General features: G+C 36.7%; 1 protein-coding gene across 1 annotated transcript; it reads right to left on the bottom strand.

The window, feature by feature from the left end:
• Positions 1–8,226: 8,226 nt before the first annotated feature.
• On the bottom strand, positions 8,227–9,587 carry LOC141700682 (uncharacterized). Its single transcript, XM_074504390.1, has 2 exons — positions 8,978–9,587; positions 8,227–8,870 (listed from the first exon to the last, which is right to left on the bottom strand). Exons 1-2 carry the CDS (start codon positions 9,585–9,587, stop codon positions 8,227–8,229), a joined length of 1,254 nt encoding a protein of 417 aa, XP_074360491.1.
• Positions 9,588–13,798: the final 4,211 nt, after the last annotated feature.

The following is a 13,798-nucleotide window of genomic DNA, read 5'->3' as shown; positions in this document are numbered from 1 at the left end:
TACCTGCAAGGAAAATCACCTTAGCCATCCTTAAGGAGGTCACAAGTGGTGCAATGGGAGTTCGCAAATTCCCATCCTCGTTAGACTCGTCAGATGAATCTGAGTCATAATCTACAAGTTGCTAGTTTCCCTTTTAGGGTTCCAGATTTAAATTCTGGCAAGGTAAACAATGATCCAACGAATTTAGCATAAAGATCAAAGTTCCCTTCTAATGTCTGTGAAGACATTTCCTTGTGACTCATCAGGTAATATCTGAATCATTGTCAACAAGTTGCCGATCTGCACCTATGTCAGATCCACTATCCGCAGATGCATCCAGGGGATTTAAGCCTGGGGAGGTAGACACTGACCACTGACATATGGCTTTTGGATCAGTATCCTCTCCTAACACCTGTAAAGGCAATTGGTCCATTAACGAACCTTGAACAATCGAATATGACCTTAAAATGGTCGAAACTCTTGTTTTCGTCAACTCATCCTTTGTGTGTGTAACCTTTCCTTGTGCATCAAGAATTGTTTATGTTTGAGGTGGTGACACTACATCGGATACCCTGACCGACAGGCAAATTTTAATAGACGCACCCTGTTGAGAGGATGAATCTAGTAACCATTTTTGTGCCTTTTCAGCCATTACATCTTTTTGAGAAGATGTATGGGGGCTAGCAGTTGTCTCGGTTTAAATACTACTCATCTATGTAGGAGACAGAGCTACTGGGTTGACTTCAGAACCTTCCTTATGTGGTGTACTAAGGCACTATCTCCCTCACGCTCACTCATACTTCATTTTAGTGGTAAGAGAGTGTTGGTTGGTTCTATTTTTGTGTTTGTCTTTACAGTCTGGGATTGATGTTGCGGGTTTTCAACCTCATGACTGTCAATGAAAGAAAGCCATTGGAGACTGAACCTGTATCACAGAACATATGGCAATATAGAGATAAAATGTACTTAAGATCTTTAAGGAATGCAAATTATACATTTTAATCTTTTGAGAGAAATGATGTACACTAGTGATTTCAAAAGATTTTAATGAAATAAGAAATCACTAATGTAGAAAGAAGTTTAATTTTCTCCTAAAACTCACTGCACATATAAAACAATATGTTTGTGCCTAGTAATAAGAGAGTTATTAATATGACGACTCTACTAGTTCATATTAAACTGTAACTTCAGTTAGAGTGTCATAGCATGTTCTTGACGATTGCTTGAGTAGTACACTAGTTCATACCAACCTGAAGTTAGATTGTGAAGAAGAGATTGCATAGTCCAATAGATCTGCAGCTGCAAAGTCCATGAACTGTGGTGCACTGACTTCCTCTTTTGACTCACCAACCAGGAGTACACTTGTACACATCTTACTAAAGTCCAATTCCAAGTGTAATGTGCATCAGGTGCGTGATATATCGTAATATTCTCAAGTCTCGTCACTGGTGCTATATGTTAGATACTGCTTCCTGATAATAACCTAACACAATATACAAATTTTCAATGATAACATTACCAGCTTACAAACAGCCATATCCCTCAGATAAACCTTTGCTGTTATCTCCAAAGGTAACCAGTGGGCCAGCTTTCTCAACCATATTTGATAGCAGGGCTCTATCTCCGGTCATATGTCTTGACGATCACTGTCAAGAATCCACACTACCGGTTCCACCTGTTTACTGCCCTGCACTTCAAATGGATTAGACCTTCTTCGGAACCCAAACTTGGTTGGGCCCGACATACTTGTAGAATTGACCTTTGTCAGGCAAAATAGCATTCTTAACTTTAATGGTCTCAACTTTCTCAATGACTGAACATTTGACCTTGTAAACAGCCTTAACAAACATCTGTTTAGGCTTAGGCACAAATGTCTCCTTTTTAGCCTTAGAAGGACTAGCAGTCTTAGACCTATCATGCTTCCTATTATTCACATGCTGACGAGGAGTCGTCTTATCACTAGAAACATGCTTACCATTAAAATAATTATACATCAAATTAAAAGCACAAGATATACAATTAGCAACACCACATGCTTTATGAGAGGGATTAACAACAGGCAAATTATGCATGGTAGACATGGCAATTTTGTTATCCAACTCATGTGTGTCTGAGTTAGTCTCAGTTGCTTTCACAACTTTGACTGGAACTTTCGACACACTTGACTTGGAAACAACCTTCTCATTAGCAAGATCTTCAGCACACATTTCTTCTTGAATAATAGAGGAGGTCGTATCAAATGGTTCAGCAATTGATCTTTTATAGAGGGGTTCATCAACACCCTTAAGCACATGTGGTACTTCCCTACCTTTAGCACAGACATGAGGAGGGGAGTTTATGCCTAATTCTCCAATTGCAGCATTGTAATCATAACCTATTCCAGATGTTTGATTAACAGCTTGCTTACTGTAGAACTTTTTAGCCTTCGAACAAGAATTGAAGTAGGCTCTAACCTTAGTCTCAAGACCGGTGATCTTGTCTTTGAGAATAGTTTCGAGTTGTCTATAACAGTTAACTCTATTCTCTAGAAAAGATACTTGTTCTTTTAACTTGTCTTGATTAATGTGCACAAGTCTTAATTCATTGGCCTCTTTCTTAAGGTCTTTGATCTGCTGACTTAACAGTTCATTATCACGACGAGCACAATCTAAGGAACCTCCTAGATGATAAACTAATTCAGCATCAGTAAATTTTACCTCTTTTCTTGACGATAAAGCTTTTCCATCGATAGCCATAAGAGCAAGATTCTCATATTCTTCATCTTCACTATCAGTATCATCCCAGCTTCTTCCCTTTGCCAGGTAAGCCCTTTCAGAGTTACTCTTATGATTTGAATCATAAGAGTTCTTCCTTACTTGCTTTGGCTTCCTGCATTCTGTGGTAAAGTGTCCCAACTCATTGCAGTTATAACATCTAATGGTGCTCCGATCAAACATCCATGTTTTGTATCCACCACTACCGGTGTTAGAGGATGAAGATCCACCTGTCTGAAATCTGTTGTAGTTGGACTTGTACTTGAACTTGGGATTTCTCTTGAATCTGACATTGGAGAATCTCTTGACAATATGGGCCATTGACTCATCTTCCAATTGCTCCAGCTCTTCCAAAGAATAAAAATCATCACTGGATTGATTTGTAGTAGGAGGATCATATTCTACTACTAACACATTTTCCTCAGCCTTGGAAAACTGTACCATTCTCTCTGACTGTTGAGATTGTTGTTGTTATTGACCTTCAGCTACAAGAGCAGTAGATGTGCTGACCATTCTATCTTTCCCGTAGACTTCCTTCTGCTGAATCTGCTCCAACTCATAGGTTTTTAACACACCATAGAGTCTATCCAAAGTAATCTCTCTCAGATCTCTAGCTTCTCTTATGGCAGTGATTCTATGTTCAAGATGAGTTGGCAGTGTTAAAAGGAACTTTTTGTTGACCTCCCTGATTGAATTTATTTTTTCCATTTATGTTCAGGTTGTTGATCAATGCATTGTACCTCTCAAACACTTCAGTAATTCCTTCTCCTGGATTGGATTTAAAATGTTCATACTCAGAGGTTAGGATCTCCAACTTGTTCTCCCTAACTTCCTTTGTACCTTCATTAATCACCTCAATAGTTTCCCAGATGTGTTTGGAATTTTTACAGTTCATCACATGTCTGTTCATCAAGGGATCGAGGGAATCAACTAAAATTAACTGAAGGCTGGCATCCAAGGAGGCTTCTTCTTTTTCAGCAGGAGAAAAATCCTCAGGCTCTTTTGGATAGGTTCTAGCTTTGGTAATCACAACATCATCTACTATCACCTCTGGTTTCAATAACCATCGGAGTTTTTGGAACCTTCTTTAACAAGTTCAGATATTTGGGATTTGCAACTTGTAAAAACAAGAGCATCTTCTTCCACATGATATAATTTTCTTTATCAAATAGTGGAATTTTAACGGTTCCAACTTTTTATGAAGTCATTATGAATTTTTGAATAAATAAAAATTCAAGGAGTTGAAAAATCACAAAAGTCTAGGATCTTGATTTGTTCGTTAATCAGAAGGCTCTGATACCAATTGTTAGGTCCCAATGTGTTTGTAGAAGGGGGGGTTGACTACAAACAATACCGAATAATCGAATTTAGTGCGGAATAAAAAAAATTGAAACAAAATTCAAGTTAAATAAAAATATTATTAAACTTGAAAGGTGTTACAACAACGGTATCGATTATAAGGGATTAATCTCAAATTAATTATCACAAATTTAGAATAAATTCGACATGAACTTTTTCTATTTTTGCAATAAAAAGATTCAAATGCTAAACGCAATTTGAGATTAAGTTCTAGGGATTTTGATCCGCTAGATAGTTACACAAGAACAAGATAATGATTTCTAGTGGTTTGGATTTAACTTTACTAGCTAGAAATTGTGATCTTCAATTTAGCAGAGAAGAGATGATATATTTTTCAGCTTCTGCTTTTCTTTGTTCTTGAACTGTTTTTCGGATCATAAATGTGTTATGCTGCTTCTGTCTTTTAAATATAATCAACAGAACTGAAATGAACTGGCAGGACAATTTTTGAATTGGCATGACAATCGGTATGACTATCAGTTGAGCTAGCATGACAATCGGTATGACTATCAGTTGAACTAGCAAGACAATCCCATTAAACTGGCAAGACAATTCTCCTCCCTGATAGAACCTTCGGTGAGACAATTGAATTGACCTGGCATGACAATCGGTATGACAATCCAGATTGTCATGCTAGTTCATTTTCAATTGTCTTGCTGATTTAAAACAGATTTTAATCCAATTAAAATTCTGAAAATCCTTAATATTAATTCAGAATTAATTAATCAATTAATTCAATTAATCAATAAATTAATCTTTACAGATATAATTTATTTTCTTAATTAAATTATATGACTTAATTAATTAATAGAGAATTAATACTAATCTTGAGCAGCAACCATTCTTCTGAAAATCTTCTGAAAATCACTGAGAATTATGAATCAATTCCACCACTTCAATGTTGACACTCGATGTACTGTCTGGTTCATGAGTGACTAACTTCCGTGACGTTTCTTCATGTCTTGACTTTGATACTTGATTTTCTTCAAATTAAATCCTTGTAATTATCTGATACCCTGACGAGATCTCTGTCACTTGATTAAATGCACAATCTTGATTTGTATCACTGAGGCTTGATCAATTTCTTGAACTTCTTCCAGTGAATTAATTCCTCAAGTCTGTAGATGAACCTTGTTTCTGAATCCTTTGACAGATGTTACTTTGCGAGATCTCTTTGACGGTAGATCCACTATTTACTTATTACATTCTTATTTGAGTTGAGTTAAATCCTCGAATATACAAATAGGCTATGACATATGCCTTACATCTACTTTCTTTGGCTCCATTTGAAATAGAAACCCAAAATAGAAACATTCATTTGCTGTAGCTCTTCTGGTCTTGACTCCACTATCAGGACTACTAAGAATCAAGTTCTGAGGGTGTTTTTTACTCAATACTCTATGTCTTGGTAGACTCTCCCTTGATGACTCAGCATTTCCAGGTCTGACTACCGGATCCTTGTTCTGCTCCCCCTGAGTTGTTGTCAGCTTGATCTTCAGAATCTGTAGCTTGAGGACTAGTCCCTGAGATAGTGTGACTTGTCTCATGACCATTACCTTCAGAATCTGCATCAGAATTATGATCATTAGGATCACTGCCATTGTCATTGTTGTCTGGAACAACTTCAGGTTCATCTTCTTCATCAGAAAGATCTTCAACATCAAGATTATCACTATCATCTTCCTTCTGAATACTTGGGAGCTTGGCATCATCAAATGTTATATTAAGGCTTTCCATAACCTTCTGATCACTAATCACGTACACCTTGTAAGCCTTTGACTCCAGAGAATAGCCCAGAAAGATACCTTCTTCAGCTTTAACATCAAACTTCCCAAGATGCTCATCGTCCTTAAGCACATAACACTTTCCTCCAAACACGTGAAAGTATTTCACTGTTGGTGTTTTGTTGGCCATTAACTCATAAGGGGTTTTCTCATATACCTTGTTGATCAGGGTTCTGCTTTGAGTATAGCATGCAGTGTTAACTGCTTCAGCCCAAAAGTAGGTAGGAAGATTGGCTTTATTTTGCATAGTCCTTGCAGCTTCAACCAATGTTCGATTCTTCCTCTCAACCACTCCATTTTGTTGTGGAGTCCTTGGTGCTGAAAACTATCTTGAGATGCCCTTCTCGACACATAAATCATTCAGCTTTGCATTTCTAAATTCTATACCATTATCTGATCTGATTGTTCGCACATGCACTCCAGCTTCTAACTCAATCTTGTTGATGTGATCAATAATCATATCAGGTGCTTCATCCTTTGAATGTAAGAATAACACCCATGTGTATCTGGAATAGTCATCAACAATCACTAAGCCATATTTCTTTCTTGACATCGACATGACATTGACAGGCCCAAACAAATCCATGTAAAGGAGTTGCAGTGGTTCAGTGATGTCAGTCATTGTCTTCTTCTTGTGTGATGCCCTCTTTGACTTTCCCTTCTCACATGTTTCACAAAGTCCATCAGGACTGAATTCCATCTCGGGTAATCCTCTCACCAATTCCCTCTTAACCAAAGAATTCATGGTCTCGAAGTTCAAGTGGGAGAGCTTCTTATGCCATAACCAACTTTCATCTGGAGAGGCTTTACTATAGAAACACATTACTTGACCATCTGCAGAATTCCAGTCAGCTACGAACAAATCACCCTTTCTAACTCCATTGGGAGTCAGCTTCTCATTCTTCTGATTAGAGATCAAACACTTCTCCTTCTTGAACAACACTTCACATCCTTTGTCACAGAATTGACTGATACTGAGAAGATTGTGCATAAGACCTTCAACCAGAGAGATTTCTTCAATGATGACATTGCCAATTTCCAAACAGCCATATCCCGTAGTATAACCTTTGATGTCATCTCCAAAAGTAACAACTGGGCCAGCTTTCTCAACCACCTTTGATAGCAGGGCTCTATCTCCAGTCATATGCCTTGAACATCTACTATCTAGAATCCACATGACCTTCTTCTGCTTAATGCCCTGAAAATAAAAGTGATTAAGTTTTCTTTGGTACCCAAACTAAGTTGGGTCCAGAAGACTTAGAAGCATTTGAATATATAACATTTCTCTTCACAAAATTAACAGGCTTAACAGTTTTTGCTTTATCATTTACTGTTTCCTTGTCACTTTTAGAAGTACCAACAAACTTTCTCTTGGGCTTAGTGACAGGTGTCACTTTCCTAGCTTTAGGAGGGCTTACATTCTTTGATCTACCAGTGTTCTTACTAACATGCTTATCATGATCATGAGATGTATTATGTGAGCGTGTGGAATCAAGATAAGTGTGCATGAAGGATACTACACATGGCATGCAAACAGATTTATCACACTTAGAAACTTTAGGCATGTTAGGCATGTTATACACATAAGCATTCTTAACATTGTCTACTTTAACCTTTCTACAAGCATGAGTAAGGTGACCAGCAGAACCACAATTATTACATAACTTCCTAGGGCCATTAGTTCATATCCTGCCATTTCTACTTCTATTCTTCTTATTCTTGGAAGTAAAACCTAGCCCGATAAAAGATAAGTCAGAGTCACTAGCAACAGACATAGGTTTTTTTGCCTTTTATCTCCTTGAGAGCTCAAAATCTTCAACAAGCATCTCATGATGAATATAAAGATTATCTTCATCAAAGGGCTCAACAGTAGCTTTCTTAAATAGAGGCTTCTTAGTTTCCTTAAGAATATGAGGTGTATCAGGGGAATTAACAACTTTCTCTACATGGTCATTTTCAACTACTCGTTTCTTAGAAGCTTTTCTAAGTTCGTCATAGTCTAGACCTATTCCAACCTTTCCACCTACTACTTGATCAGCTATGAGCTTCTTAGCAAGATCTGCAAAATCAGTAAAAGCATGCAATTTAGTTTCTAATTCTGCATTCTTGTTCCTTAGCTCTTCCTCTGTCTCAAGGTGCTTGGTAATCTTAAGCTCTAAATATTTATTGGTTTGCTAAAGATTCTCAACACTGACCCTATCGAGAACTAACTTATCATTTTTATCTTTAACTTTCTTCAGTTCTACTTTAAGGTCTTCGACATGAAGCAGAGTACATCTTAGTGTAGTACTAACATTTCTATACACTTCTTTTATGGTATCATGTTGTTTAATGCATTCCTTTGTATTGCATCATGCTTTAAGATAGTGATGAGAAACAACATTTCCATACACTAGGACAGTCTGCCTGAAGGCGACACAGTGTTCATTCTCACACAATTTATCTGGAGGTAAAGCACGAATAGTTGGAAATGTTACATGATAAGAAGATTCTGCCATCAATGCTAGATTTCCATATTGCTCTTCTTCATCATCGGTGTCATCCCAGCTTTTCCCTTCAGCTATGTATGATTTCACTGGATACTTCCTTGAGCTACCAGAGTCCTTCTTCTGATAAACTTTGACTTTATCCTTTCCTTGTTGAGACTTTCTGCACTCAGTGGCAAAATGCCCAACCTCATCACAATTGTAGCACCTGAACTTAATTTTGTCTACCATCCCTGTCTTGTAACCTGATCCAGAAGATGAACTTGACCTCTGACCACGGTTGCTGCTTCCAGAACCCCTATAACCTTGCTTTCTTCTAAACCTGATGTTACTGAACATCCCTGCTAGATTGGCCATAGTAGGATCTTCCATGCTTTGCAGCTCCTCAGTGGTGTAGTAGTCACTTGGACTCCCAGAGAGGTTTCCATCATCCATCTCAGCCTCAAAGAGCGTTTCAGCTTTAGACTTAGGCTTTTCAGCAGTAATGTCAAGCTCTTTGATTCCACTGGCTACAAGAGTAGTTGTCTTGAGAGTTCAGCATTCTTGCTGTCAACTGTTCCTCCACCATAGATGATTTTCCATTATTCTTGCTCCATTTCATGAGTCTTCAGCTTACCATACAATTTTTCAAGTGTTATGGTTTCAAAGTCAACACGCTCACGAACAAATGAAGCCTTGTTCTCTAAGTGGTGAGGTAGGACTAGCATAAACTTCCTGTTGACTTCTATCTGAGGATAAGTCTTGCCATGAATACTTAGTTCATTTAATAGCTTATTCAGTCTTTCAAAGACTTGAGTAATACTTTCTCCAGGAAAGAACTTAAAGGCCTCATATTGTAAAGTCAAGATATCCAATCGATTTTTCCTGACATCTTCAGTTCCTTCCATAAGCAGTTCTATGGTTTCCCACATGTGCTTTGCACTCTCACAGACCATAATTTGGTGACTCATATCATCATCCATCGAATCCACCAAAATAAGCTGCATGCCTTCATCCAGAGCTATCAGTTCTTTGTCACGTGCACTCCATTCTGCTTCAGGACATGACATTCTCATATTAGGCAACTCCGGATGATCCTTCATTGGCACATGTCTTCCTTCTCTCAATACTCTCATATACTCTGGATTCGACGCCCGAATATACAATATCATTTTCTTTTTCCATAGATTATATCTCGATTTATCAAACTGAGGAACCTTGATACTACTAACTTTCTGAGAACTCATCTTTTCAAATCTGAGAAAAATTTGCAATAAACCGTCTCAAAATATGATAACCCAGTCAGTCAACAATACCAAACCAGTCAAGTCAAACCAACAAATCCAAATCAGCTCTACACACCGAAAGCACTCCTAGACTCCGTACAACCAAAATCAACAACAAAACTTGCTAATCTAACGGATCAGATCTGTATATCGATCAACAAGCTCTAATACCAATTGTTAGGTCCAAATGTACATACAGAGGGGGGTGAATGTATGTTCTTCATTTTCTAAATTAATTACAGCGGAAAATAAACCTCAAAAACGAAAAAAACAAACACTAAGAGATTCACGGAATAATTCTTATTATTAAGAAATTAAACCGTAAAGGTTTGCTTACAACTCCGAATATAAATAATTTGAAGAAACAAATATAGAGAGAACCAAAATAATATCTATCAGTCTAGGGTTCTATCTTTCACTCTAAGAATTTAAAGCTTCTATCAAAAGATACTAAATACAATCAAGAGAGCTTCAAATAATGAGTGTTACAAGTTTGTAAGGATTTAATTGGTGTGAAATAAATTGGGCAGCACTTCTCTCCTTAATTTCAATAAATGAAATCAACTAACTCTACAGGAAAAATTCTGCAGAGCTTCGATAGTGTTTTTTCTGAGAAGTGTTTTTAACAATCTGCTGCAAATTTTGGTTTTATAGATGGTAGAATTGTAGGAGAGATAAAAACAGGATAGGTGGCTTATTTTTATCCAAGTGTTTGAATTGGTACATCTTGCATAAATAAATTTTATGGCGACCACAGTAGAGAGGAGAGCTATTTCCTTGCAGTTATTTTCTATGGCGACCAACTTGTAGCTGTCTACTTTAGAGAATTATTCGAACACACCTGTGGCGACTAGTGTAGACATAGGCGAATCGATCTTTCACAAGCAGTAGAAAGGATGTGGTGACCACTATGTTATATAAAAGACAAAGGCATCCATCTGTTTTCTTTTTTATGCAAATTGAATAATCATGCAGGCAGTAAGGAGGTTTCACGGGGAAAAATGCCAGGCGCCAGGAGCGGTTGGTGTGGCGCCCTCCAAACCCGGGTCAAAAGTTTGGGGTCCACAACACATACAAAATATATAAACCTGTATAAGAAATATTATTTGCAATGACCCTACTTCACATAACCACGGATCGCAACAGGTTAAAGTATGAAAACAAGCCACAACCTTAACTTTTATTACATCGTACCAAATCCCAACTAATTTAACTTATAATTGATAATAAAATTATTCTTACAATCCTACTATCTCACTACCGCAATAAACTCCTGCTAGCTCGATCCAACTCTATCCGGAATCTTAGCTCGCACTTTGGACTGAGGAACTTTACTATCATCAATATCATTTTCAACTGTGAAATATATAAAAAGAATCGCAAGGGTGAGCTAACTAGCTCAGCAAGTCATAACAGTGATAACTGAGGTTAAGCAATGTTCAAATGGAATGATTCAGAAGAATCAAGTTTATTGTTAAACAATCATTAGAATTGGACATTTATTTTAAATTTTAAAACCAAGGTTAGGCTGCTGATCAGTCACGCACTAACCCCGAGCAAAGCACACATCACTGCTCTACGAACTGGATCCAAGGCACACATTGGCCTAATTCGACAACGAATCTGGTCTGACCACGAATCTGGTCCATGTAAGAAAACTATCAAATTCTAAAACAGTTCCGTATAATAAACAATATACTTCAATAAAACAAGATCATAATCAATAATGATTGAATACTTGCATAAAAATGTACGAAAATTCAAGGATATCACAAGGGTATATATATAAGAAACGGTTTTCAGTCTGTAAAATGATCAGGTATTGGACGAATACTGATTTTTCAAGGTATAGTTCTTTGATGTTATAAAGAATGGTTGAGTATAAAAGTATCTGTATTTTCAAACAGTTTTGTTCCAGTGTTTGGTGTTTGACAGTTAAATATTTGGGGAAGTAGTGTCATATTTGTGTAATTTGGTATCTGAAAATCGACAAAGGATGATTTATGAAAAATTTAAGGCTTATGGCTCAAATATCAAATGAGGTGATTCGGGTTCAAGGTTGTATGATTCAAAGTACTTAAAATATAAAACAGAGCTATTTTGAACACTTAACAATATTTCACGAGAGAATTTGGAAACATTTGCATTGTATCTTGAAAAAAATTTAGAAGTACTTGCAATACTAAAATAAGAGTTATTTTGAATAATAATGACACGTTGTGAAACAGTTCAAAAATATTTGCAATATATCTTGAAAAAAAGTTCAGGAGTACTTGCCTTATAGGGCTTTACAACTATTACGGATCAACTCTGAGCTGACTCTGTCGCTCAGGCTTTAACGTCCAACCACTAGATCACATTGGATTTGACTTTGACACTCAGGTTTTTCTGTGGAAACTCTACTGAGCCCGTCGACTGACTACTAGGTTATCTTTAGTCCGTTATCCACTTTCGGTTTTCTGACTAGAACCTACAGGGTCAAAATACACTATGTTAGATACCCAATTATGCTTGACATATCCTCAATATCAATCCTACCCAAACGGTAACAATCTCAACTTGTACTTATATACATTACTATAGTACACGCAACATACATGATTCATATGCTCAATCTCGATTCAATATTCATTTTCGGAAAACACATATACTCATCGTTTTAGGAAACAAATTGTCCGTTATATTTTACAAAATGTTTATTAATAACTATATAACTATTTACATTCGAGTGGTAGTTCCGATATTCACAGGATATGCTCCCGAAAATCGGGCAGCGTTTCCTTCATTTATCGGACTACCCGTCGAATACTATCGATGTCTGTTAGGTCACACACACTGTAGAGGGGGTGAATACAGTGTAAAATACAATCAAATCGAACTTTAATATCTTAAGTAATAGAAAACAAACTTTATTGAAACAATAAACTCTGTTACAGTATGGAACTGGTACCTCTCAGTGATGAACAAATATCACGAGAGCTGCTAGGGTTACAATAAATAATCTTCTCGAATATGATAACACTTATAGTGTAAACCCTATGTCTGTGTTTATATACTACACAGTTATAAGATAATCGCTAATTGATATGGAATATAATTCTGCTTCCTAAAATATATCAATCAGTTATCTTTTCTTCCAAGTATTCCATTCTTCACGGAACTCCTTCTTCATGCATATCTCTTCTTATGTTTATCTCGATCTTCTTTCCTTTAATCAGCTACTGTCCATATCTGATCGTCCTTCAGCACTTAAGTTCTGATATCCAACTTCTGATGATTATCTCCTGATAATATAAGTACTGATATCCTTAAGTCCTGACTTCCAGTATAAGTACTGATTCCCAGTTAAGTACTGATTTGTCCTGTTAAGTAAGATCTGAAAACTAAACATAAATCATATCAGCCATGGCATTATCAAATATATCTAACAATCTCCCCCAACTTGTAAATTAGCATAATATACAAGTTTAACAGATATTTGATGATGTCAAAAACATTAAGTACAAATGCATGAGAATTAGACTAGATAACTATAACTTACAGTCCTTAAAGCTTTACCAACATTTAACTTCTGATAACAGCTTCAGTCTGTACAAATATCAGAATTTAATCAGTTGTAGATCTTTGACTTGGCTTCATCTTCTGATCTCTCTGATGTCAGGAGTTGTTCTGAGATAGTTCTTCAACAAACATCTCTCAGCATATCTAAGTTCATCAATCATCCTCCTTTTAGCATCTTTAAGCTCTGCAGTATCTTCACCAATTTGAAAGATTGCAGCCCTGAGATCATTAATCTTTGATTTTCTTATATCTTGATCCAGTCTGATCAAATAAGCTTTATCAGACTCAAGATTGAATTCCACAGCCCTGTACCCTAGAAAGGTAGTTATAATTTGAACAGAATTCGGCTTCATTTCAACTATATCACCCTTGTGATCTCTGTACTTTGGAACATATGTGCTGTCAGACTTAACATAATAAAGCCTTTTCTGTCTCTGAATTTGATCCTTCAAATAGTTTGCAGCAGTTCCTGTCAATCTATCATCCACTTGAAGTAAGAATAGTACATGCTCAAATTCTTCAAAATACTTCAATGGAATGGCATTTTGCCTTATATGATAAACCCTACCATCTGTCATGAAGTACAACAAGATATGTTCTTTCAAGTAGGT

The sequence above is a fragment of the Apium graveolens genome, chromosome 2 (genome assembly GCF_009905375.1).
Source record: "Apium graveolens cultivar Ventura chromosome 2, ASM990537v1, whole genome shotgun sequence".
NCBI classification, from domain to species: domain Eukaryota; kingdom Viridiplantae; phylum Streptophyta; class Magnoliopsida; order Apiales; family Apiaceae; genus Apium; species Apium graveolens.
Note: the sequence above shows the minus strand (reverse complement) of the source record. Positions and strands in the feature narration are given on the sequence as shown.